Source organism: Quercus robur, chromosome 1 (assembly GCF_932294415.1).
Source record: "Quercus robur chromosome 1, dhQueRobu3.1, whole genome shotgun sequence".
Classification (NCBI taxonomy): domain Eukaryota; kingdom Viridiplantae; phylum Streptophyta; class Magnoliopsida; order Fagales; family Fagaceae; genus Quercus; species Quercus robur.
The window spans coordinates 32,897,223-32,921,294 of NC_065534.1; the positions used below are offsets into that span (position 1 = coordinate 32,897,223).

Below are 24,072 nucleotides of genomic sequence, written 5' to 3' on the forward strand. Positions count from 1 at the left end.
GTTAGGCCTAACATTCTGAATAACCAAACTCAATAAACTTATGTCAAGAGAATATTTTATATCTTCGTTAAGAGATTATGAATTTCATCTTGAGAATATATGTTCCATCAAGACTAAATGTGGCTACCCAAAATACTGAGGTTTTGATCGTTACTTTAGATCTTACTCCTGATATATCAAAGCAACCTATACTTCATGATCATGTCCATTATTCTCTCAGAATTAAGAGTTCATGTAAATAGAAGTCGTGAGATTTATTATTCATTTGATAGTCGTTAGGAGAATAATAAATCCCACAGCGGTCCAGTTCAATATATCTTAACTCTTAAAATATATCAACATATCAATTAGAAGTCTCCACTTCCATGATCAAGACAAATCATCTTAGTTGATATGTTATATAGTCTTCGCAGATGAAATGCCCAATTTCATCACCGACATTGAACTAAAATTCTAACTTTACAAAGAACTTGTGATTTATATCTTCTGTGACTAAATCACATAAATCACATACTATGCATCTCATGGACTATATGATAATGTCCAAATATTCATGTTACCATTATTTTGGATAATAATAAAACAAATTTTGGTGGCAATCAACAAAGAGAGAGAGCAAACTAAGTTAAAGAGCACCATTGTGACTACTCATATTCAATAGTTGGGAACGTTTTATCTAGCAGAGACTAAACATTAGGTTTAGTACTTTGATTTATTGTATTTTATCCAATACAAATTTTGAACCTGATCTTTTTATTGTAGAACTTTATAATTTAAAATTTAAAAACAAGAAGCATGAAGCAAGAAGATGAACTTCCTAAATTTGGTGGTGAGTCACTACTTCTGTTTATGAAATCAATCTTTTGTGTTCATTATGCTGTAGGAAATCATGATTAAAAGTGAACACGTTTAGTATCTGAATTTAAAATATTTTATTCCATTTTGTAGAATTCAATAGGTGTGTTTGAAAGATTGAATTAATCTTAATTAAGTTTTCAATATCTTTTCATTATCCTCTCCTTATATCAATTTCAAATTCTAATCATGTTTTGACAAATGAAGGAGGTGATACTAAATTCCAATATTGTCACCATATTTATAATCAACTTATTGGTGTTTGCTTTTATGAATAATCATTGAATGAGTTATTATTTGTACTATATTGGATGTTTTAAACTAATACTAATTATTTCTACTAGACATTATATTAAATTGTATATTTTTAGAATGATTGAATTATCTTGATTGTCTTTTGTTTTGATATTTGGGTCTCTTTATTTCCTTTCAATTTCTATTTTTGTTGGTCCTAACATCTAATTTAAGGGTCTGTTTGGATTGACCTTATTGTTGCTGAAACTGAAAACTGAAAACACTGTAGCAAAATAATTTTTAAATGTGTTAAAAGTACCGTGGGACCCATTTTTAATATTTTTAAATGCGTGAACAGTGCTGCTACAGTACGTGAACAGTGACAAAACAGTGCGTGAACAGTGACAAAACAGTGAAAATTGTCTCTGAACAGTAAAATCTGTCTCTCCTTAAACGCGTGAAAGTGAAAAAAAAAAAAAAAAAAAAAAAAAAAAAAAAAAAAAGAAAAGGGAAAAACGTGGACGCAAGATTCAGCAAACGCTGAATCCAAACCCACCCTAAATGTCTGATTTAGCCAATGGCCATAACAAACTCCAATCAATTCTTTTTTAGTTTAAAAGTTTCACCTAATTAGTGGCTAATTGACAAAGAATGAGAAAAACACCGTAGGGAGGTACAAAAATAGCACAAGACTACAACAGAGCTTGGTGGGCTTCAATTTCTATAGTTTCTGCCTCTCTATCGAGGTAAATTGATGTTATTTAGGAATGGAATATCATTTGAGTTATTAAGAGAATAATAATATTATTTTTTACTTTGACATCAAAATCAATATAAATTTTACACATTTATGATAAATAACACCGTGCATTGCACGGGTTAGCAACTAGTTTTTAGTACAAACTTGAACGAAAATTAAACAAAGAAATATTATTTACAGTTGAAGGCTTGAAATCAAGAGGATTGTTCCAGCGTCCTGATTGGTGATTAGACCATCTCATGTCAACATTTTCAACCTCCAAACCTTCAATGTGTTCCATGATGATCCCAGCAATGCTGTGATTAACAAGTCCCTGACATCCTGGTCTGTAATCTATCAATCCACCAGAATAATTTGTCCATCTTCTATAAGTCAGGTTCACATTTATGAATCTCAAATTGTTTAGTAACCCATGTTTAGAACCTGATAAGAATACACCATTTTCAGAATTTGCAGTGATGTTAATAAAAACTACATTTGAGATTGAACCCTCCTTTGCACTAGAGTCTCTTGGGCATGTTGTCACATATATAGGCTCCGCTCTTCCCCACCATGAAGGATCATAGTATCTTGTGCTTATGTTTATGTTTGAGAAGGTAACGTCACTTACATTTCCTACACAAGGTGAATGCTTATTATTTTTTAAGAAAAAAAAAAAGGTCTAAGCAACATTGAGCTTAATTTTCCAATCATTCAAGAAAAATTCTCAATAAAACAAGAAAAGCAAGATGAGTGTTACCTCCATCACGTATTTGAAATCCCAGCCCTCTATGAGACTGTACAATTGTGATATTGTCAAAAATTAGACCCTTGAAATCAAATGAACTAGCACTACCAAGTTTGATTGCTGAAGATTTTGTTCGAATCCAACAGTTTGTCACAATCAAGTTATAAAGGGGGCCAGTGTATGTCTTTGGACAAATAGCATCATCTCCTGTATCAATGTGACACCTTGTAATGACTGTATTATTTGAATCCTCAATATCAATCCCATCATTGTTAGGTGTGTTGAAGTTTCCATAAATCGAAACATCATGAATTGATGTGTTTTCACACCGTACTATGTGCAAGCTGTTCATAAGATACATGGCTATAAATAAGAGTGTTACAATATCAAAATATAGCAATTGACAATATCATAACTGTTTGCACCAAATTGATTATTTTTTTGTAAGTGGTAACTTTCTGTGCATTGTTATGAAAAGGGTTCAATTTGAATAAGAAATGAAAATGAAAATGAAGAAACACTTCATTTGTTTTGGAATAGTTTTTCTATATCTATAATTATCGCAGTAATACACTAATAGAAATATCAAATTTTTTCTTTTTTCTTTTAGGTAAGTACAAATCTCTACTATTTAAAAGAGAGGGAGAAAAAAAAAAACTTTATTATAGTTTCCCATTATACATTTTGTAACAAAAAATTATTTAAAAGGGAATTTATTCACAACTAGACAATATGGAGGAAAACTAAAGGTGAAGTGTTACCTTAAACTATGAGAGGTCATTTGTAATATTCACCCTAAACCATAAATTTGTACAAGTACAATTATCAACCCTATTATTTGAGATTATTTTGCAATACCCCCCAAATCAATATCTAAATTAAAAATCTCGTTAAATATATATATATATATATATCAATTTCTTAGGTTGAAATGTTATTTTATCTGTGAAAAAATATATATGAACTCAAAAACTGTATGGAAAGAAAACACACAAGAAGTACAAAAACAATGTGGGTGGTGGAAGAAATATTGAAAGTCAGAGAATAAAAATGCAACAAACATCACATCTTCCACCATACGATATGTATAAACTACCAATCCTGGAAGAATAGCTAACTTTGAACAACAACAAAATCATTAAAAGGAAGAGGGAAAGCTAAAGTATAATAAGGGTATAGCGTAAGTGTATACGCACCACCAATAAGCAGGCTCTGTGAGTGTGATATTCCAAACCCTAACATTCTTACAATCAATGAAACCAACAAGCCTGGGTCTACACTCATCTCCTAAACAAGCTCCGGTGGTGTTCCAACTCACCATCACATTCTTCCTCACATCAAACCTCTTCACAAAACCCAAACCATGTCCATCCACCACGCCTCCGCCGGTGATCCCCACATCACTCGCGTTCTCCGCCACCACCACGTACCATTCCCGCGATTCTTTTGGGTAGTCCTCCATTTTTGTACTACCCAACAATGTTGCATTTTCTTTGATGTCCAATACGACGCCGGATTTGAGGAACAGGGTTTTGGTGAGGTAGGTTCCGGGAGGGAAGGTGACGTGGCATTGGGTGTGGTGGGAGGTGGGGCAGGCTTTGATGGCGGATTGGATGGCGACTGTGTCATAGTGGAGTCCGTCACCAATGGCTCCGAAGTCAGTGACTGATAGTGAGTGAGGATATTTGGAAAGTGGGAGATGGGTTGTGGATGCAATGGCTGGGTGTGATTGATGGATTGAGATTAAGAGCAGGGTGAGGAGGAAGAGTTGAAGGAGCAATGGCCTTACTGGGATTGCCATTTTTTTGTTTGACCCATTTGATATTGAATCGTTAACTAATTTTTATAGTAGTCTCATTCATTCGTGGAATTGGGTTTATCGTAGTTTCCTAAAATGTCTTTCTATTTTAAGGCTTAACTTATCTCTTACAACTCCTTTAGCTACAATGATCCTAAAAGTAAGAAAATTATTGTGAAATGAGACAAGATTAGTAATAGGATATATTTTATGACAATCTAAAAATAAATAAATTTGATGAGAAATGTTAAATCCACAATACTTTTATAATATTTTTACAATAAATTTTAGATAGTAACAAACTATTATTGTTGGGAAAAAAATTATGTCAATAATGGGTCTAGATTATAGCTTGTAACACTCTGTCACCTAAAATTTGTTGTAAAAGTATTGCTTATATAACATTAATATTTTTATAATAACTAAAGAGTATAGTGCTAACTTGACAAATCCGCCCAACCTAAGTGACCACTTGGCATTGATAAGGTGAAAGTTTGGCCATCCTTGGGGAGATGTAAGCTCGGCCAGTCTAAGCTCCCCCACCCCTAAAGGAATATATCAAAAGCTCCACGAGTACCCCAATCAATAACCAAATTTCTTGGAATCAATTCACTTAAGAGTATTAGCATTGGATGTTTTAAAAAAATGTTATTCTAACACACACAAAAACTTACTTTATCTATTTTAGTATGATATTTAACAATACACTATACATCTCATCTCTAACCACCCCTAAAATGGCACCTATATTCTATTTTTTATTATTTTTTAATTTAAAAAAAAAAAAAAAAAAAAAAAAAACCCTTACCACCCCCCTAACTCACCACCATCACAAGTTCGCAACCCCCAGATTTAAGCATATCAAGATATAAAAAAATTAAAAAAAAAAAAAAAAAAAAAAAAATCCACAACTTGCAAAAACACCAAAAGCCCACAACTCAATTGATGCAATTCACTTAATGCGAAAACCCAGCTGCCCTGCCTCCAACTTGATTGCTACGATTCATTTAATGCAAAAATCCACAACTCAAAAACACCAAAAATCCATAACCAATTGCTATGATTTGCTTAATATGAAAATCCACAACTTGCAAACCACCAAAAAGTGATAGCACTGCCATTATAAAAGCACTATGCCAGCGCAAAAACCTTTGATCTCAACGCCTTAATGTCATTGCCAATCAACTTCTTTATAAACATCGTTGCCAAACTAAGAGAATTCAAGTTAGAGAAAGGGAGAGAGACAATGAGAAGAGAGTATTCGTGTGTGTGTGTGTGTGAGAGAGAGAGAGAGAAGGCAAGTGATATGATCCAGACGTGGAAAATAGGATGGGACCCAGCAACCTGATTCAAACTTGTGGGAAAATACTTGACCCAAACCTAAATTTTCCCACCCAAAGTAAAAATGGGTGACCTGTGATTTGACCCATTTTTTTAGGTTAAACCAATCCATATTTTAAAACTTTTTTTTTGTAAAAAAATAAATTAAATTAAGACAAGGTTGGTCTACTTGTTTGTATTGGTTTTATAATGCAAAACTCGAGCTCAATTAACAAATATAATGTTATTGCCACTTGATTTTTTTTTTTTTTTAAAAGATATCAATTTTTTTAACATCATTCAAATATAATGGCCTAAAGAAAACAACTGAGACATTTATCTAGTTGTATGCTAGAGAATCTAAAAGATGAATGATTTTGACTTCTTCTCACTTGAATAACATGATTAGTAAAAAAAATTTAAATGTCAAATAACAAAATAAATGCCAAAATAATCTGGTCTCAGTAGAGTAAAAAAACATATATTTGAAATTATAGACATGTTTGAGAAGTATTTATAAGTGTGAAAAAAGTAAATCTAAAGTATATCAATGAAATGACTTAAATTATGGATACTTGGGACTATTTTTTAACAATCCATAGCCAAAATAAACAGATTTTCAAAATAAAAGATGATGTGTTCCTAGAGTGTATGTTTAGTAACAATGACATGATATTCATAAAAGAAATCATATATAAATAAGTAAATAATCAAACTTTGATCTATACTCCCAAATTGAAACAGAGTGTCAACCACAACACATCTAAAATTAAACACAACCATTAGATTATGAAATTAGTTTTCAAAATTTTAAATCTCTTATATGTTTTTATTTTTTGTCAAATTAACTATTCATTAGGGCATTTGTAATTTCGTTCTCTATTTTGGGATATTGATATTGTGTAGAAGTGAAACTTGTGTGTCTGTTTTAATTAGATTTTCAAATTGTAGACTAAACTTCTTTGTGTTTGTGCTATTTTGTTTTGGTTACAATATTGTTATTTGTATAATTTTATAATTGTTGAACAAATATCAATTTGTTGAGCTAAGCTATTTCGTGATATGGGTGGTGAATTCAAAATAATGTATTTTACACCAAATAAATGTGTTGTATGACTTACCAAGCGGCAAATGCGTGTTTTTTTTTTTTAAATAATTTTTTTTAAAAAAAAAGGTTAAAAAAATACGAGTCAACCTGGCATTTGACAATTGAAACATCCAATGGAAGGGATTTTGTAATCTTTGGTGTGCTAAATGCTAAAAATTTAGAATTTAGTATACCTAATGCTAGTGCTTTGTCTATTACTATTACTACTAGCTTGTAACTACATGCATATGCATGGATACACTTAAAGATATACAATAAGAATATAAGATGCATAATATAATTCTTATATATATATATAATTTAAATACTATTGATAGTCATTTTTATATTTTGTTAACTCTTTAAAAAAAATTATAAGGGTATTATTACATATAAAATGTAAATTGTCCATGTTTTATTTATTTTTTTTATTTTCTATTGTGAAGCACTTTTTTTTTTTTTTACGATTCATTTATCCTGGACTCTTTGGTTTTTATACTTAATAACTCATTTGGATGAATATTTATGATGTAGTCCCACATTTGATTCTAAAATTAAGAAATAAAACTCTTTAAGAATAAATAATTTAGGACATATGGCGCAAAATTAGAACTCTAATTTTGCGGGAGGACTTTCGTCTCGGCCCCCAATCAGGTATTGTCCTCTTTGGAAATGGCGTTGAGCCTTAATCCTCAAGAATTTGTTCAATCCCACATCGGGGAGAAACACCTCTCACTCATACCTTATAAGCCTTTGGCCTAAGGATGAGGGTACCACTACTACACATGAGTGGTACGCTCATCCTTAGGCCAAAGGCTTATAAGGCATGAGTGGGAGGCGTCTCTCCTCGATGTGGGATTGAACAAATCCTTGAGGATTAAGGCTCAACGCCATTTCCAAAGAGGACAATATCTGATTGGGGGCGTCACCAATTATAGTAAAGTGTGTAAAAATATGTGGTACTAGAATTACTTTTCTTAAAATAAAAATAAAAATAAAAATAAAAATAAAAAAACCTTCTATAGAGAGCAAGTTCCTAATTAGGCATCAAAGCATCGGTTTCATCTTGCCGTTTAAAATATACCCTCAAAACTTCTAAAGGTTCACAACGGCTTTTTCTTTTTTTCTTTTTTAAAATGGCCCTATAGGGCGAAGAAAAAAAAGTTCACAACAACAGTTAAGTGGTTGCTTGAATGTGTGATTGACAAAAGAACACTTCAAATTATGTTCTTCACAAGTTCACGAAAGTCGGGACTTTTGTAAATAAAAAATAAAAATAAAGAGAGTAAGATGGAGAACAATTTTGATTAGAAATTTTGCGGCTTATCTTGCTGAGCCTAATCAGGCAGACGGATATGTTTGGTCCATAATGATTCCAATATAATACCTGTAGGGGCATTGGGCCCAAGAGCTCGTTATCCATATATACATTAGGCCTAAAGCCCAAGCCGAGGAATTGGGATCGTCCGAGGAGGAGTAAACATTGTCAAGGGAGTCCATGTTAGTAGATGACGAGGTCAGTTTTAGTTATGTTGGCACAAGATGGTAGTCCGAGGATAAATGTCACCTCGGCTAGTCAAAGCCAAGGTCCGAGTGGTTAACCTGCCGTCAGGGGGATGTTCTAGGAAGTTCTGCTGGTACGGATAAGCATTGTGAGAACAGAGTACAAGGGGAAGTTCTAAAATATCTAAAGAGAAAGCTGCTACCACCGCATTAACTGCTCTGCAACTAACTCTCTGGCCGTATTAATGTGGATGTGATACCTAAACAGTGGCCTTCAGCCTTATAGCTACTACCTAAATACTTCAGGAAGGTGCTGATGGAACAGGTATCAAGACCAATCATCTAGCCTGCACGTGAAGGGTAGAGATGAAAAAGAAAAAGGATATAAAAAAGGAAGGAAGTAGTGAGAGAGGAGATCGGAAATTGGTAAAGGAAATCACTTTAGCAGCTTAAACCATATTTGTAACCATTTCTAATCAATATATACTAGAACAGACATCCTCGGATTGTGTCGAGGACCAATTTACTTATATTATTCCAATCCATTTCTGTTTAATTATCTTCTAAAATTCATTCTAACTGTTATCTCATTCATTAGAGCCTAGTTGTCCAACCCACTCTCTACAAATTCATTGTATTGGGCTTATTGGGCTTTGATCCAATCGTACTTTGGGTTTAAGGTCCAAAACGTGTCCTTACAATACCCAAGCTTCAACTTGCAAACAAACTGCTGGTAAAACTTCTAGTTCTATGTCCACCCCAACATATATAAGAACCACAAATCAAGCAACTATAACAAAATTCAAACTTTCCTCTTTCTTTTTTCTATTTTTGTTTTGTTTTTTCAATCCACTAAAGTTTCCTCATCAGATCTTCACAAAAATAGTACAAACTTATCAAAATATCAACTCATAACAAATTGAAACATAACAATTACAAAAAAAAAAAAAAAAAAAAAAAAAAAAAAAAAAAAAAACTAAAAATCACTAAAAAAAAACACATATTTATAAACAAAATCACAAAGCATAAACACAATCACATTTTAAAAAAATCCCAAAAAACATACACCAAAGAAATGTAATATGCAGTTGAGTCAACTATAAATGGAAAAGGGTATAAGGAACCAACAAAAAAACAAGAAGAACAAAGAAATTGGATCCAACTATAAATGAACATAGAAATGAAAAAACATACCTTAAAAATTGAAACTTGGGTGCTCTATGGGGTGTTACAGAAAGACAGAGATACCTATACAAAGAAAAAATCTGAACTTTTGTTAGTGGAATATATATATATAAGCCTGGGATGTTGCAGGAGACAAACAAGGAGGGATTTTGACAAAAGGGCAGGGACAAACGGGATTTTGACAAAAGGGTAAGGTTAATGGACTTTGTTCTTAGAGAGAGTAGATGACTAAGGGTTTTCTGGCTGCCGATGAGAGGAGCGTCTCCAGTAGAGTGAGGGTTTGGGTGTCTGAATGAGTGGCCGCTGATAAAGGGAGCATCTCCGGTAGAGTGAGGGTTTAGGTGTCTGAAGGAAGAGAGTGTTTGAGTGTGAAAGTGTTTTGTGTTTTGTGTTTTTGAAAACATGTTTGAAATTTTGATTGTTGAGAAATCGAGTTTTTGTCACTCGAGTATTATAAACTCGACTTCTACGTGGTTCTATGTGGTAAATTTGTCCATGTAAGTTGTTTCAAAACTCTAGAACTCAAGGATTAATAGCTCGAGTTCCACCATTGAACTTGAGTTTTAAGAACTCAAGATGCTAGTTGTTCAATTTGTTTTGAAACGTAACAACTAACAAAATTCTTAGAGATTTAAGGTTAAATGGAAAAAAAAAAAAAAAAAAAATCAAATAAAATATTTCAACGTTATCTTATTTATTTTTGCTACTTCCTTTAAAACGACCACCGTTTTAGCTTTACACTCCAGTCAAAACGTCAGCATTTTCTCCGCCGGTAGTGTTCGTCTTTGCAACGATAACAGAAAATGCAGTGCTCGAAAGATGGTGTTCGTATTTGCCGTACGACATTCCGTTCAGGCAGATGGTTGTGGGCCCGCCACGCTTCCACCAAGTTATTTGTTGGAGGTCGTTTCTAACTTTCACTATTCAATTTATCTTTATCTTTTTCTGAATTTTCAGTATCAAACTCATATTCCTAAAATTGCTCGATTGAGAAATTTATTAATTTAATTGAGATCTATTTGCTATCAATTTTCTCTAGTATATGTTATTCCAGGATGCAAATATAAAATATGCAATAGTTTAAAATTTTAACTGGGCGCACATAATTTCTGTTGGTTTGGGTTCCAAAATGGTATAAATAATTAGGTTCAATGGTTTTAGTGTTCATTTGATATGTTAAGTTTCTGGGTCCTGTGTCCTACACTTAATCAAATGAGAGAGGCCAATTGAATTCTCACATGCCCAAATGGAATACACAAATCAATAGGTTTGGCATAACAAGTTTTTCGGGATCAGGATTCTCTATAGTTAATTCCTTCGTGGAGTTCTTAAAATCCTAGCCAATCATGAGATTAAATTAATGGTTCAGATTTTGGGAGTCTTTATTTCCTGGTCTCCTGAGAATATCAGTACTTCATGGCCGAATTTTGTAAGAGTAATGGTAAGTTTTGGATTATAGGACTTTCCTATGATACTAATGAAGCTGTTCTAAAGGATGCTTTTGGACGACATGGCGAGATAATTGAAGGTAATGTAGTAGATTTTTTGGTTGTAACTTATTACTTATGCTTATAGGTTTGATGACCATGAATTTACATGAGGGTGTTAAGCTCTTTGTCATATTTAGCAGTTAAAGTTATATGTGATCACGTCAGTGGAAGATCAAAAGGGTATGGGTTTGTGCGGTTCACTTCTGAAACTACTGCCACCATAGCTCTAAAAGAAATGGATGGTCAGGTAAATTTACTTTGGCATGATATTATTTATTTATGCCTTACAAAGAGCCCCTGTTAAGGGCCTAATCTCAAATCGAAATTAATGCGATTTACTAGCATCTTATGATCCTCTTCAGATGTTGGATGGCAGAAATATCCGTGTGCATTATGCACACCGGGGGTAGCAACTTGGATCTCAGATACAAGCACTTTGAGGCATGGAGGAATTTTGGGACTCAGTTCCGCTAACATTTTGTGGCTCTTGCCATGAGATTAATTGATGAAGCTATAAGCTATCTCATCTGTTGGGTAGGTCATTTTTTATGCATTAGAATTTAAAACATTGAAAGGGTATCAAAGTTGCAGTATCACATTCTAAATGTCAAATAGCTCTTTTCATACTTCCTTGTGCCAATTAAATACTGAAAAAAGAGGAAAGAGTTTTTATGCCTACCTCACTGCTATGGCCATTTGCTTGATGGTATGATGGAATCTAGGGATTCAAATCTTTATCTTTTGTGGTCGGCCAGGAGGTAGAAACTTATCATAAATTCCTTTAATTTGAGCTTATGCATGTATTTGAATGTAGGTGAACTGTCATGGTTGCATCTCTAAGTCTTCATGTGTTTCAGAAGTAAATGAGAAGCTGGATCACTGGATGCTGCTAAAGGTTTACTCAATTCAGTGGACTTGCAGTTGGATCCTATATATGTTACAGCCTCGGCATATTGTTGAGTACAAACAAACCCGTTTCTTAAAGAGACACTTTCAAGAGGATGAATTTTTTCAATCCTTTTTGAGGATTTTAGAATTTGGAGTGTCAAATCTCCCTGTGCCGACGGTTTATCCGTTTATGGAAGTGGTTTATCATATAATTCCTAAATTGTCCTTTTTAGCTTAAGGGTTGAGCACATAAAGGGCTCTAAGGTTTTTGAAAGTTTTGTATAATATTTTGCATTTAGCATGTTTTATTCGCTACCATATTCACTGTTAGTGGTGAATGAAAATTTATTTTGCTTATTTCAGCAGGGATAGTGGCGTTGAGGCGAATCACATCATGGCCTGAAAAGTCTTAGGAGTTATACCTAGATAGTGTTGATATATTTATTTATTTCCTCAAGAAATTAAGTGAAAATTGTGTTCTGAATCTTGTATTGTAATAGCATTAATGTTAAAGGTACCAAGTGGGGCAAAGCTATTCCCCATTTCACCTTAATTTTTATTTTTTTTGAATCCGGGCAAAGGTGTGGGAAAAATTTAATGATTTTCAAATTTGTGGCAATTTGAAATACATTTCATAAGAGCATCCACACATAATAGAAAAAGAGATGAATTTTACACATTTAAGCCACAAAACTTCCCACATCGGTCCTTCTAAAATTGTGTATATTTACACATTTGCTATAGTAACCGTGTATACTATTATTTTATTAATTTCACAATTTCGCACCTTTTTTTCTCTCTCTTCTCCGTGCAAAACAAACTCAGTCTCAGACTTCTCCTCTCCTCATCTTCTTTTTCCTTAGATACACACAAATACACCCACACAAACACATCCATACAGACAAATCAACACAGAGATACACAAACACACCCACACGGACAAACCAACAAAGAGACAGATCGGTGCTGGTGTTGGTCGCTTGTGGATCGGTAGATCAATGCTGGTGGCGCTAGATCGATGACAAAAATGGGTCTGGATGCTTGTGGATCGGTGTTGGCGGCGAAGATCTGTTCTTGTGGGTTGACGAAAATGTGCTTTGATGCCTGTGGATCAATGCTAGCGGCGAAGATCAATGCTTATGGGTCGATGAAGTCCATGCTTGTGGGTTTTGATTCTTGTGGTTCTTGTGGTGGAGATTGGTGCTTGTGGTGGATAAGTGATTTGACCATGAGAGGAAAAAGAAGAAGCAGCTTGTGGAGGGAGGTGATTAGTCTGTGACCTTGAAGGTGCAGTTATCGTGAAAGGAAGAAGAAGTAAAAGAGGGACAAAAAATTGGTCTGAGAGATGAGATAAGGACAGAAAAAAAAGAGTAAGTGCAAAAGAAAAGATAAAAAGATAGGGAGAAAATAATAATAATAAATATTAGGATAAACTACATATTTGATCCGTAACCTTTACACCATATTTTAATTTAGTCTCTAACCTTTCAATTGTGTCAATTTGATCCCTAACCTTTCAATGTCGTGTCAATTTAGTCCCTGATATTATATCTTAGATGAAAATTGCTAACATGACAAACGGCCAAAATAAAATTTAAATTTATTATCTCATCAACGGAAGCTAATTTTTTGTTTTGACCATTAGACATGTTATAAATTTTCATCCAAAAGATAACGGTAGAGACTAAATTAACACGATACTAAAAAGTTAGGAACCAAATTGACACAATTGAAAGGCTAATGATCAAATTGAAATATAATGTATAGGATATGGACCAATTACGTAGTTTACCCTAAATATTATTATTTAAATAAAGGATATTGTAAAATAAATGAACTGATGTGAGTGCTTTTAAAAAGTGACAGTGTAAAATAGAAAAAGTAAATACTTAGTGTATAATAAACGGAAAAATTTGAATACCAAATTTTTCTGTCTATTTTACATGTGCGCTTAGTGAGAACTTCAGCCTGCTCAAAGTAGGGATAGTCATCCATCTCTTGATGCAGTAACCTCATAACTACTACTTTTCTACTTCCAATCAAGATGTTTTTGCAGTCCTTTCTCTTAGGGTTTACAGTTTACAACCTTAAGGCTCCTAAGATCATCTAGACTTCGGAACACCATTTCCCCCTTTATATTCCAAAAGCATAAAAATCATGAGTAGATAAGGTGCCCCACTTCAACTGATCTTATCTCAATAAGAACCATATCAGTATCTAATAAACACAACAACTTGCTTTTTGGTAAATCATAAGAATCAGACCATATTGCACATTGCTCGTGTGGTGTTACAAGTTCAAACAAACTAAAAGTTCTGTTCTAGAAAGAAGAAATTAACTAGTATGCATTCTAATTTCCAAAGAAATATGCATATTATTTCTTTCTTTGGGTAGCAAGAAGAGAAAAGAACTGAAAAAGATAGGGGGGGCAACTGTGTTTTACACTATGCTATTAGTCATTTGACACTAATCTCAACGGCATTTGTTACACAGATCTCTGCATGGAGCTAAAAAAAAAAGAGCCTTATTATTGTGAGGTAGCATCCTCTCCAGGTTTTTCAGTCTTTGCAACTTCCACAAATATCAGTCTTCCATCAACTATCTGTGCAAGAGTAAAGAAAATAATAAGATAAACTGGCATTTGGTGATCTGAAGACATTAAATATGAAGTTAAGCACAAAATGCAGCAATGTTGATAAAATTTGAGCTTTTACTGCATATTATGGAAGGTTAAAAGTTAAAACTCCAAGTAGTTGCCATGTAGACTGAAAAACAAACAAACAAAATACTATACTCCAAAATTATGGGATTTCCTTTTTTTTTTTTTTTTTTTTTTTAGCTGGATAAGAAAATTTGAGATGAAAAAGCTGCTACAGGCTAATTGAAGTAATGATCTTGGTAAGGCTATTTCAATCAAGACCATACAAACAAAAGAGATGCAAAACAAAATCTAATACATTTTACTCTATAATTACACTTCGGCAAAAATACATAATAACATCCACATCTACTATCAGTCAATCACTAGGGCTTGAACTCTTTTAGCCTTTGTGAATGAAGTAACATAAGTTCACATGCCTACCTTAAAGACGAGATAAGATTTATTTATTTAAAAAATTTTAATTTAATGCCTACTTACAGTGAATAAATATTCAATAAAAGTCCAACATTATTCTATCTTAAAAACCATTAAGAATGATTAAAAATGATGGAACAACATTGAATCGCCATTACGTACTAACATTTTAAAGCATAATGATCCGGCGCCTCCGACTGTTAAATAAGTACATATGTTCAAAGTTACAGTGCTCCAGAGGTCTCATCACAGGTGAAAGGATATCCTGTGCCTGCTGTATACAGCGGTTACTCTCACAGCACATGGGGCCCATACACTGGTGGGGCCCACATTTTGTGAGAGACCTGCTGCATGCGGCGGGCATAGGATATACCTTCTCCTCATCACAATTGTATTTGTGGATTATATAATAATGACAAATTTTCAAACATAATTAGCCTTAAAAGGAAGTGTTACCATGTTTTTGGTTCTGGTATGCATAATGCTAATCAGCAGAAGAATGGAAATCAACTACCATAAACCAGAACGTTATGACAAAAATTTGTTCTCACTTAAATGTGTAAATCAACTACCATAAACCAGAACGTTATGACAAAAATTTGTTCTCACTTAAATGTGTGCCAATTTATTTGACTTTGTATGTAAGATTTCCATTTAGTACAGATTGGCACAATTTAAATATTTAAGTACAACATAAATGTGTGCCAATTTATTAGACTTGGTACGTAATGTTGAATTTTCTTTTCTTGAGCAGATAAGATTGAATCATTAACATCTTTGAATGATGATATAGACCAACAAAAAGGAAATGAAAGTAAATACTTACATGCAGAGATACAATTCCTAACAAGATAAATTGAGGGTATCTGGGGCTCTCTTCTTCTTCTTTTTGATAAGTAAATGTTTCAATGATTAAACACAAAGGGGGTGTAACCCATGTACACGGTGCACCAACATTAAGCACTACAAGTATAACCATCACGCATCTCAGGCATATGGGCAAAATAGAATAGAGCAGAAGCATTCATTTACTCAAATAAAGATTTAAGGAATAAAAGCTTCAGATTGAGAATGAGTTTTGCACATCCTTCAAATTTCTAGCATTTCTCTCACTCCAAATGCACCACATGAGACAATGCAGGCCGCTCCAAATCACAATATTGCTGCATCTACCAAACCTGCCTTGGAAACTTGCTAAAAGCTCCACAACGCACCCCCCTTGGCATAACCCGGTGGGCCCCAAAAAGAAAAAACACCATACTCCAACTCCTCTTAAATGACTGAATATCTAAAATGATTGGACAAGCACTCAAAGCAGAAGGGTGCATCCTTTCGCATTTTCTCTGGGTCCAGACACCAAATACAGTTCTCTGTGGTAATACCAAATTACTAATTAAAAGATCATATGAATCTTCAAAAGTCTAACCCGGCATGAATAAGCTCTTTCATCTAAGTTGGACATTAAAGTTTTTTTTTGGATAAGCTCGGACTTTGAGCTAAATTCATAGAAGAAAAACCCCTCCATAGCTATTGCAAACCTCAAATTGTTATGTATGCACTAAAACAAACACGACAATGCATTTGCTCTAATAATAGTTAAATACTTGCAAGAGTGTCAACCTCATTTTCTCAAAGACCTTAGTTATGTGTTTTGACTTAATAAGAATTTCTTCTGATCATCCATTTTCCTTACCTTCATCTTCCCCGAAAATATGATTATGAACCAAACAAACCTTTAAACTACTCTTCCTTGCATTTTCCATAGTTAAACACATCTCAGGCACCCACACAGATGAACTTGATGACCTAAAACTTCACCCTCTTATGGGGGGAAGAGATGCCATTTGTCCAAATTACTAAGAAAACCAATCGATGATAAACTAAAAAAGAAATTCCCTATTCCTAACTATTGGAAAAACCCCATCAATTTACTAATATACACAACACCCAATCAGTAATTTGAATATTTAACCCAGATATTCTAATAAAACCAGATTAAATTACATATGAATTTGCATTAGAATTAATTGTAATAGTATTTTAAGTGAAATAATTGAGTTCTATAACGCAGAGAGAGAAAGATGATACCCTGCCATTCATGGCCTTCAAAGCCTTCTGAGCCTCTACCTCTGATTCGTATGTGACAAAGCCAAAACCTTTGGGCCTTTGGGTTCTTGGGTCTTTAACTAACCTAGCTACAGAAAAAAGTTAAAACAATCTCAGAGAGCAAAAACCAACCAAATAATATTCCTCACACACAAAAACTAAAAACAAAAAAATCAGTTACTTGCACACATAACATACCTTCTGTAACTACCCCAAATCGCGAAAACAACCTCTTCAGATGTTCATTTGTGGTGTACGATGATAATCCTACACAGACAAAAGCAAGAATTAAAACCACGGCTCTGAACAAAACCCACATGTGTATATCTGTGTGAGAGAGAGAGAGAGTACTGCTAACGAATAGCTGTGAGTTGAGTTTCTTAGCCATCTCAGTTCCAAGTTGGTGTTCTTCGTGCAAGAGTTAGTGTATGTATACATTGGCGTAGGTCATAGAAACGATGTTTGAAGGGTCGTTTTTTCACGTTTTAATTAAGAGTGTGAATTTTGGAGTCTTTTGGCTTAATATATTGCTAAATTCGAAATTTATTTGCTTTATAGATACTGTTCCAATTTATTTAACGAAATAAGTAAAGAGAGTGAATTTCGGTGTTGCCGAAATTCAACAAAAGTATGAGAGAGAAAAAGGAAAAGTGGGAGAGAGAAATTTTTGAATTTCGACAATGGTGTTACCGAAATTCCTGCTGCCTAAATTCTTTGCCCCCAAAAAAAAAACCAATTGCGGCAATGCCATTGCCGAAATAAGGAAAAAAATTTGGTAATTGTGGCAATGCCATTGCCGAAAATGGGAGGGAAAAAAAAATTTAGAATGGAATTGTGGCAATGGCATTGCCGAAATAGGTGAAAATTTTTTTTGGCAATTGTGGCAATGTCATTACCGAAAATGGGAGGAAACAAAAATTGTGGTTGCCGTTGGGGAGGAATTTAAAAAAAAAAGTGTTACATTCACAATATTTTTACAACATTTTCACAATAAATCACAGGTAATTAGTTATTATTAGTTCAAATTTGAATTTAACACTGAGATTAATTTTTTAATCCAACAATAACAACCTACCACTTAAAATTTGTTATAAAAATATTGTAAAAATTGTGTGCACTTATCATTTCTTAATATATATATATATATATATATTTTTTCACTTATTTCGGCAATATCATTGCCACAATTCTATTCCTCTTTTTTTTTCACATTTTCAGTAATGCCATTGCCACAATTCTATTCTTTTTTTCTTTTCTTTTTTAAGAAATGATAAGTTCACACATTTTTTAAAATATTTTTACAACAAATTTTAAGTGACAGGTTGTTATTGTTGGATTAAAAAAGTAATTTCAGTATCAAATTCAAATTTGAACTAATAATAACTAATCACCTGTGATTTGTTGTAAAAATGTTGTAAAAATATTGTGAACGTAACACTTTTTTTTTTTAAATTCCTCCCCAGATTTCGACAACCACAATTTTTCTTTTTTCCTCCCATTTTCGGCAATGACATTGCCACAATTGCCAAAAAAAAAAATTCACCTATTTCGGCAATGCCATTGCCACAATTCCATTCCAATTTTTTTTCCCTCCCATTTTCGGCAATGGCATTGCCACAATTACCAATTTTTTTCCTTTATTTCGACAATGGCATTGCCGCAATTGTTTTTTTTTGGGAACTCACACTTCAAGCACACAGGACACACTTGGGCAGGGAATTTCGGTAACACCATTGCTGAAATTCAAAATTTTCTCTCTCCCACTTTTCCTCTTTCTCTCTCATACTTTTGTTGAATTTCGGCAACACCGTTGCCGAAATTCACTCTCTTTCCTCATTTCGCTAAATAAGTTTGAACAGTACCTATAACGCAAATAAATTTCAGATTTAACAATATTCAGCCAAAAGACTCATGAATTTGGTGTATAATTCATGTTTTATATCATTCAATAAAAGATTGTCACATCAATATTTTACTTAAAATTCAATACATTTTACCACACCTAATAACACCTCAATAAATTCTCAATTTGGTTGGATTTATATATGAATATTAGAATTGACTGGACGTGATTGTGCTTATTCTTAAATTTGTAATAAGATGGTTGACATATTGGGATTGGAGAGGTAAAATATAAGTTTTACACCACATTCTTACAGAATTTAATCTCTTTAATTAAACATACATGATGTTAGGCTTGTTTTCACATTAACTACTCATGGTTCAAAAGTTGGCACTTTGATTACTGAGATTAGTTCCATTAGTCTTTTGTAACCCACATCTTCATTTACCATTAAAAAAATACATTTTTAAACAAAAATAAACATAGCACAAATCAACTTTATTTTGTGAAAGCACTAGCTTTTTGGAATCAATTTTCATGAGCCTTTAAGAATTTGGCTGCAAGCTGAGTTCCAAACTAAGGTTTTATGGGTTTTGCTTCAAAAAAAAAAAGGTTTTATGGGTTTCCATGATTTTGTCCTATTTTTGTGATCAAAAACTTTTCGGCCTTTTCAACCTCTGTTTGGCTCAAGCAAGGTACCATTTGAAAGCTTATGATGTTTACTTTCAAAAAATGTAAACTTTATGACTCAGATTTTCAAATTGTGCAAGCTTGATGTTTCTAAAAGTAGGGTAACACACAAATTTTATTTGGAAAAATCCGTCTTTGATATTATGATTTTTTTTAAAATCAATTTGAAAAAAAATTTAACAATTCAAGCTTACCAAATTGAAATTTATCACAAGTCCGTCCCAACAACTCCTTATTTGGGTCAAACCAAGGTCATTTAATCACAATGTAATTGAGATTAAATTACATCAAGCTTTATCACACTTCGTCTTAAAAATGACAGTGTTGGACATTTTTTCACTGTTTTTGCAATATCTTGATCGTTTTAAATCCGATCTAGGCCCATGAGCTATCATTCTAAAGAGGAATTCAAATGTCTACAATATGAGCTCAAATTCATCCCGATCAAGCTTCATATTTTTGGTCAAATTAAGGTAAAGCTCAGGCTGACTATGGTCAAACTTTGAAAAATGTTTGGAAATGTTAATTTTGATACAAAATGATGAAATTTGGAAATTAGGTGAATTTTTTACTTTGACCATAAGTCAACTCGGTCAGAGTTTGCTTGGCATGGGCATTTTGGTCATTTGGGCCATATAAATCACCTCCCTACAATAGCCCCCCTAATCTCGTGCCCATTTACTTCATGGGACGAGATTGTGGCAAGAATCCTAAGGGTCATTTCAAAATCTCCCATCTAACATCTATTGTAGGGAGGTGGTTTATAGGGCCCAAATGACATTAGGTCATGAGCTAAAATGAGCTCAATGCATGCTTATTTAAGAACAGACCTCCCTAAAAGACCCATACCTTAGACCACGGACCAAATGGTGCATCATCATGGATCCGAGGATAAGTTCATCGAGGACCCTATCCGAAGTCAAGATCATTGTTGAGCTGGTAAAACCAAAATGCCTGCCAAGCTTCTGAAGAAGAATTCTGGAACTTACAAGATTATCCAAGGACACCTACTTAAGCTTCTTGATAAATCTACAGTCACCTGCCTGGCACAATCGCATTTAATGATGGATAATTGATCAAAACAAAGAAAGAAGCCCCAAAAGTCTCCATTCATCATGACATTAAGGAAAGAAAAGCCTGATTTGCCAAACTATATAGGGACATCTTATGTTGGAGAAGAAAACATGGCAAATATAAGGGAGGATAAGAGCAAAGAAGAGAGGAGATACGAGAGAAAAAAGAGAGAATAGGAGAGGAGATTGGTTCTTGAGAAAAAGCTTGTACTATTGTTCCAAAAATCTTATGAATACACCTTTTTACGTGATTTTTACGTATAATTTCGTGGTTCTTGTTCAAATCTACCGTTGTGGATTATTATCAACCCATAACATAAATTAATTGTGATCCTAAGCTTGTTTTCCAAGTTGAGCCACGCATAGTTGGTTTGGTGATTAAAAAAAATGTTTCTTAATTCATAGTTCAATACATCTAAAATTAAATTCTCTTATATGATTATATGAATACTTTAGAAAAAAAAAATTATATATTATATTTCATTACAAAATAATCAAATATTCTTGCGCATCGCGTAGGATTGCAACTAGTTATATTAAAAGAGTTAGTCTCACACTGAAAAGAAAAGAAGCAAAAAGGTCACTCCTTATAAAAAGAGTAGTTGCGTAGTTTTGTTGTTTATGTATGAGAATTAGAAAAAAAAATGGTCTCATGAAAGAGTTAAAGACTAAGCTTTCTCTAGTGTTAGTGTGAGGGCATCTCAGAGTGTATTAGGTTTGGAGTTAGTTTCTATTTAAGAATTTTTCGTGAGAGTTGATGTGTGACTGTAGCCTGTAATTCCTCTTATTGATAGGGTGTTGTGCATGAGTGTAGGCTTTTTTAGAGTTAACTAAAACCACATTAATTTTATTTTTGCGTTGCTTTCGATTTTATTATTTAGCTTGTATTTCGCAAAAATACTCAACCATGTTTCCCCACATAGAACTCTCTATCTCTCCCCAACTATCATCATCCATATCCAAAAGCACATTGAAAATCTTCTTTTACACCTCACATTCCTTCTTTCACTCCACTTAACTAAATGCCCTTCTCAAATAAGGAAAATATTTATCATTAAGAAGATCTAAGTTGGTTGAAAAGCAAGGGTTTGACCAACTGGACATGCTTTCTCCCCCTTCACCACAACCGAGTTTTCCCCTTTAATCCAAAGGGCACATGGAAAGACCTAATATTGGTTTACTATTCTATTGTTGCTGGAATTATGGTTTTGTTATTGTTTAGTTCAGACTAATTATTGGCCTTGTATTGTTGAATTCTTTTATATGCGATCATTGTTGAGACTAATTTGTTATTATCATGTATTGTTTTACTAGTGGATTTTGCTTTTCTTTTTTCTCTTCTCACGTCTAGACTCTTATTATTCTAACACCTGACTTATCATTGGACATGGATTAAAGACCACCTATCACACGTGTCTTGTTTCTCGGATTTTCAGCATGGCTTATGTTGGGTGGAAAAGGTGTGTCATTGGTCTTCTTTTGGCTAATGTCTAGTTCCAAGCTTGAACCCTAAGAATAAAGTTGGGTCTATCAAGGCTGTCCCTCCATACTCTATTGACTGACACATGGCCTTGCGCAAAGAAGGCCCAGGACCATCCAAGAAAGCCCTCAAGAATTAAACATACTAGTGTACACAAGAATTTTTACTCGTCTTGCTGCAAAGTTACATGGGTATCAGGTATGGCATCATGGCAGGTAAGCTTGTTCACCCTGGTGTTACGAGTGTCGTTGAACAGACTTGAAACTTAAAAGTAATCGAGGAAATACAAGAAATGTAAATGCTGCCAATAGAACACAAAGTGGGATTGAATATGTAGTGCAAAACTGAGCAGAAGACCGGGAACCAAAAAAACAGCCGAAAAAGAATTTAAGATTTTTTGTTGAGAAAATTTATCCGCCTATGGACCTCACAAGATATATATATTACTAACAAAGAAGGGTTCTTGTTATAGACTGTTTTAATCAAAATTGTGACTATCTTTAAGAACTAACAGTTACTGATTGGCTAAATTGCACACCCAGTTCCTAATTCCCTAAGCCAATATTTCACAGACTGCATACAGCTAATAGACTAATTACACTTTCTTTTTAATAAATGACTAATTTTTACACCCTTCTTTTATGAATGACTTAATATTACACTCTTGGCCCAATTTCGTTGGGCATAAAGCGAAAAAAATAGATACATAAAATTGATAAAAATCCCAAAGTTATGACCTATATCTCGACTAATTGATGTCTTTTTTTTTTTTTTTTTAAACTATGAACTAAGACTCAGTTCTCCACAGCTCAAGTGTGCTACTAGATATTCATTCTACCAACAAAACATTCACATATACGTAACACGCTTCACTTCGCCAAGCAATAACCAATTTACAAACTAAAACAACACTTTAATTCAAAACAGTAACCAAAATAATAAGAGGAAAATTGAAGAACACAATAGTTTAAAGAAAAAGCTATCCGATTTCATTTCTACCATAGACATAATTTGGATCGAGAAGATCCATATTGTTCACATACAGACCAGATTCATAAACCACATATTCAAAAACCAAAAGAAGAAGCATTCATTCATCTACGCAACCCTAACCCTAACCCTAGCCACATAAACACATTCAAATTCCATAAATCACCAGCAACCACCACACTTCAAGAGCTAGTAAACTTAGTCACCGCCTTGGTCCCCTCAGACACGGCGTGCTTAGCGAGCTCACCGGGCAAGACCAAGCGAACCGCAGTCTGGATCTCCCGAGAAGTAATGGTTGGCTTCTTGTTGTAGCGAGCCAATCGGGAAGCCTCCTGAGCGAGCTTCTCGAAGATATCGTTGATGAAGCTGTTCATGATCCCCATCGCCTTGCTGGAGATACCGATGTCTGGGTGAACTTGCTTCAAGACCTTGAAGATGTAGATCTTGTAAGTCTCCACGCTCTTCTTCACGCGCTTCTTCTTCTTGTCTCCGGCGCCGGCTCCGCCTTCCTTGGGGAGCTTCTTCCCGGCCTTCGGCTTCTTCTCCGCCGGAGCCTTCTCGGCGACGGTTGATTTCTTCTCCTCTGCCGGCTTCTTCTCGGCGGGCTTTTTCTCAGCTTTGGGAGCCATTGGGAATTTCTCGGAAAGTGAAAAGGGTAAAGAGAAACAGAGAATAAAAGGACTTTTGATTTGAGTGCTGAAGAAGCGGTGTGAGAATTTTTTTTGTGTGGGTAGGAATGAAGGCTGTGAAGGGTTTATATAGAAAAGAGAGTTTGATTTCTATTGGATAATGGGGTCTTCACGCGGATCGGTGACGTGGAATGTGTTTTGCACCGTTAGATTGTTTGAGAATTGACGGATGTGGCGCGTTGTAGAATGCGGAGTTTGGGGTAGTGACGTGGTTTTTGGTGTGGATCGATGACTTGGATTATTTATGACCGTTGGATGGAGGAATTGAGAATTGACGG

At 34.1% G+C, this 24,072-nt stretch overlaps 4 protein-coding genes across 7 annotated transcripts; 1 reads left to right on the forward strand and 3 right to left on the reverse strand.

Annotated features, from left to right (window-relative positions):
- Positions 1 to 1,873: 1,873 nt before the first annotated feature.
- LOC126731811 (uncharacterized) lies at positions 1,874 to 4,434 on the reverse strand. The gene is made up of 3 exons (XM_050435079.1): positions 3,773 to 4,434; positions 2,589 to 2,920; positions 1,874 to 2,464 (listed from the first exon to the last, which is right to left on the reverse strand). The coding sequence occupies exons 1-3, from the start codon at positions 4,375 to 4,377 to the stop codon at positions 1,983 to 1,985; spliced, it is 1,419 nt and encodes a 472-aa protein (XP_050291036.1). The 5' UTR covers positions 4,378 to 4,434; the 3' UTR covers positions 1,874 to 1,982.
- Positions 4,435 to 10,159: 5,725 nt separating this feature from the next.
- Positions 10,160 to 12,233, forward strand: LOC126731875 (glycine-rich RNA-binding protein 2, mitochondrial-like). 3 transcript variants are annotated; one of them, XM_050435084.1, is made up of 5 exons: positions 10,161 to 10,372; positions 10,929 to 10,997; positions 11,097 to 11,206; positions 11,322 to 11,493; positions 11,774 to 12,233. In XM_050435084.1, the coding sequence occupies exons 1-4, from the start codon at positions 10,273 to 10,275 to the stop codon at positions 11,367 to 11,369; spliced, it is 327 nt and encodes a 108-aa protein (XP_050291041.1). In that variant the 5' UTR covers positions 10,161 to 10,272; the 3' UTR covers positions 11,370 to 11,493; positions 11,774 to 12,233. The 3 variants fall into 3 exon arrangements, with proteins under 3 accessions (XP_050291042.1, XP_050291041.1, XP_050291043.1); XM_050435086.1 differs by having other exon boundaries at positions 10,167 to 10,372; positions 11,100 to 11,206; XM_050435085.1 differs by lacking the exon at positions 11,774 to 12,233 and having other exon boundaries at positions 10,160 to 10,372; positions 11,322 to 11,401.
- Positions 12,234 to 14,065: 1,832 nt separating this feature from the next.
- Positions 14,066 to 17,544, reverse strand: LOC126731937 (organelle RRM domain-containing protein 6, chloroplastic-like). 2 transcript variants are annotated; one of them, XR_007659171.1, is made up of 5 exons: positions 17,381 to 17,544; positions 17,228 to 17,296; positions 17,012 to 17,118; positions 15,750 to 15,886; positions 14,066 to 14,449 (listed from the first exon to the last, which is right to left on the reverse strand). XR_007659171.1 is itself a non-coding variant. In XM_050435088.1 (4 exons), the coding sequence occupies exons 1-4, from the start codon at positions 17,415 to 17,417 to the stop codon at positions 14,375 to 14,377; spliced, it is 288 nt and encodes a 95-aa protein (XP_050291045.1). In that variant the 5' UTR covers positions 17,418 to 17,543; the 3' UTR covers positions 14,066 to 14,374. The 2 variants fall into 2 exon arrangements, 1 of the variants encoding a protein (XP_050291045.1); XM_050435088.1 differs by lacking the exon at positions 15,750 to 15,886 and having other exon boundaries at positions 17,381 to 17,543.
- A 5,537-nt stretch (positions 17,545 to 23,081) lies between these two features.
- On the reverse strand, positions 23,082 to 23,844 carry LOC126731843 (histone H2B). Its single transcript, XM_050435082.1, has one exon. The coding sequence runs from the start codon at positions 23,732 to 23,734 to the stop codon at positions 23,288 to 23,290; it is 447 nt and encodes a 148-aa protein (XP_050291039.1). The 5' UTR covers positions 23,735 to 23,844; the 3' UTR covers positions 23,082 to 23,287.
- Between the last annotated feature and the right edge of the window lie 228 nt (positions 23,845 to 24,072).

Excerpts from the sequence above, each read along its gene's own strand:
- LOC126731811 (XM_050435079.1), bottom strand. The coding sequence starts at position 4,377 with ATGGCAATCCCAGTAAGGCCATTGCTCCTTCAACTCTTCCTCCTCACC. Across the intron at positions 2,921-3,772 it reads ACAGAGCCTGCTTATTGGTG|CTTGCACATAGTACGGTGTG; the intron begins GTGCGTATACAC and ends TCTTATGAACAG. Across the intron at positions 2,465-2,588 it reads ATTTCAAATACGTGATGGAG|GAAATGTAAGTGACGTTACC; the intron begins GTAACACTCATC and ends CACCTTGTGTAG.
- LOC126731875 (XM_050435085.1), top strand. The coding sequence starts at position 10,273 with ATGCAGTGCTCGAAAGATGGTGTTCGTATTTGCCGTACGACATTCCGT. Across the intron at positions 10,373-10,928 it reads CACCAAGTTATTTGTTGGAG|GACTTTCCTATGATACTAAT; the intron begins GTCGTTTCTAAC and ends TTTGGATTATAG. Across the intron at positions 10,998-11,096 it reads ACATGGCGAGATAATTGAAG|CAGTTAAAGTTATATGTGAT; the intron begins GTAATGTAGTAG and ends TGTCATATTTAG.
- LOC126731937 (XM_050435088.1), bottom strand. The coding sequence starts at position 17,417 with ATGGCTAAGAAACTCAACTCACAGCTATTCGTTAGCA. Across the intron at positions 17,297-17,380 it reads CTCACAGCTATTCGTTAGCA|GATTATCATCGTACACCACA; the intron begins GTACTCTCTCTC and ends TTGTCTGTGTAG. Across the intron at positions 14,450-17,011 it reads TGAAGGCCATGAATGGCAGG|ATAGTTGATGGAAGACTGAT; the intron begins GTATCATCTTTC and ends ACTCTTGCACAG.
- LOC126731843 (XM_050435082.1), bottom strand. The coding sequence starts at position 23,734 with ATGGCTCCCAAAGCTGAGAAAAAGCCCGCCGAGAAGAAGCCGGCAGAG.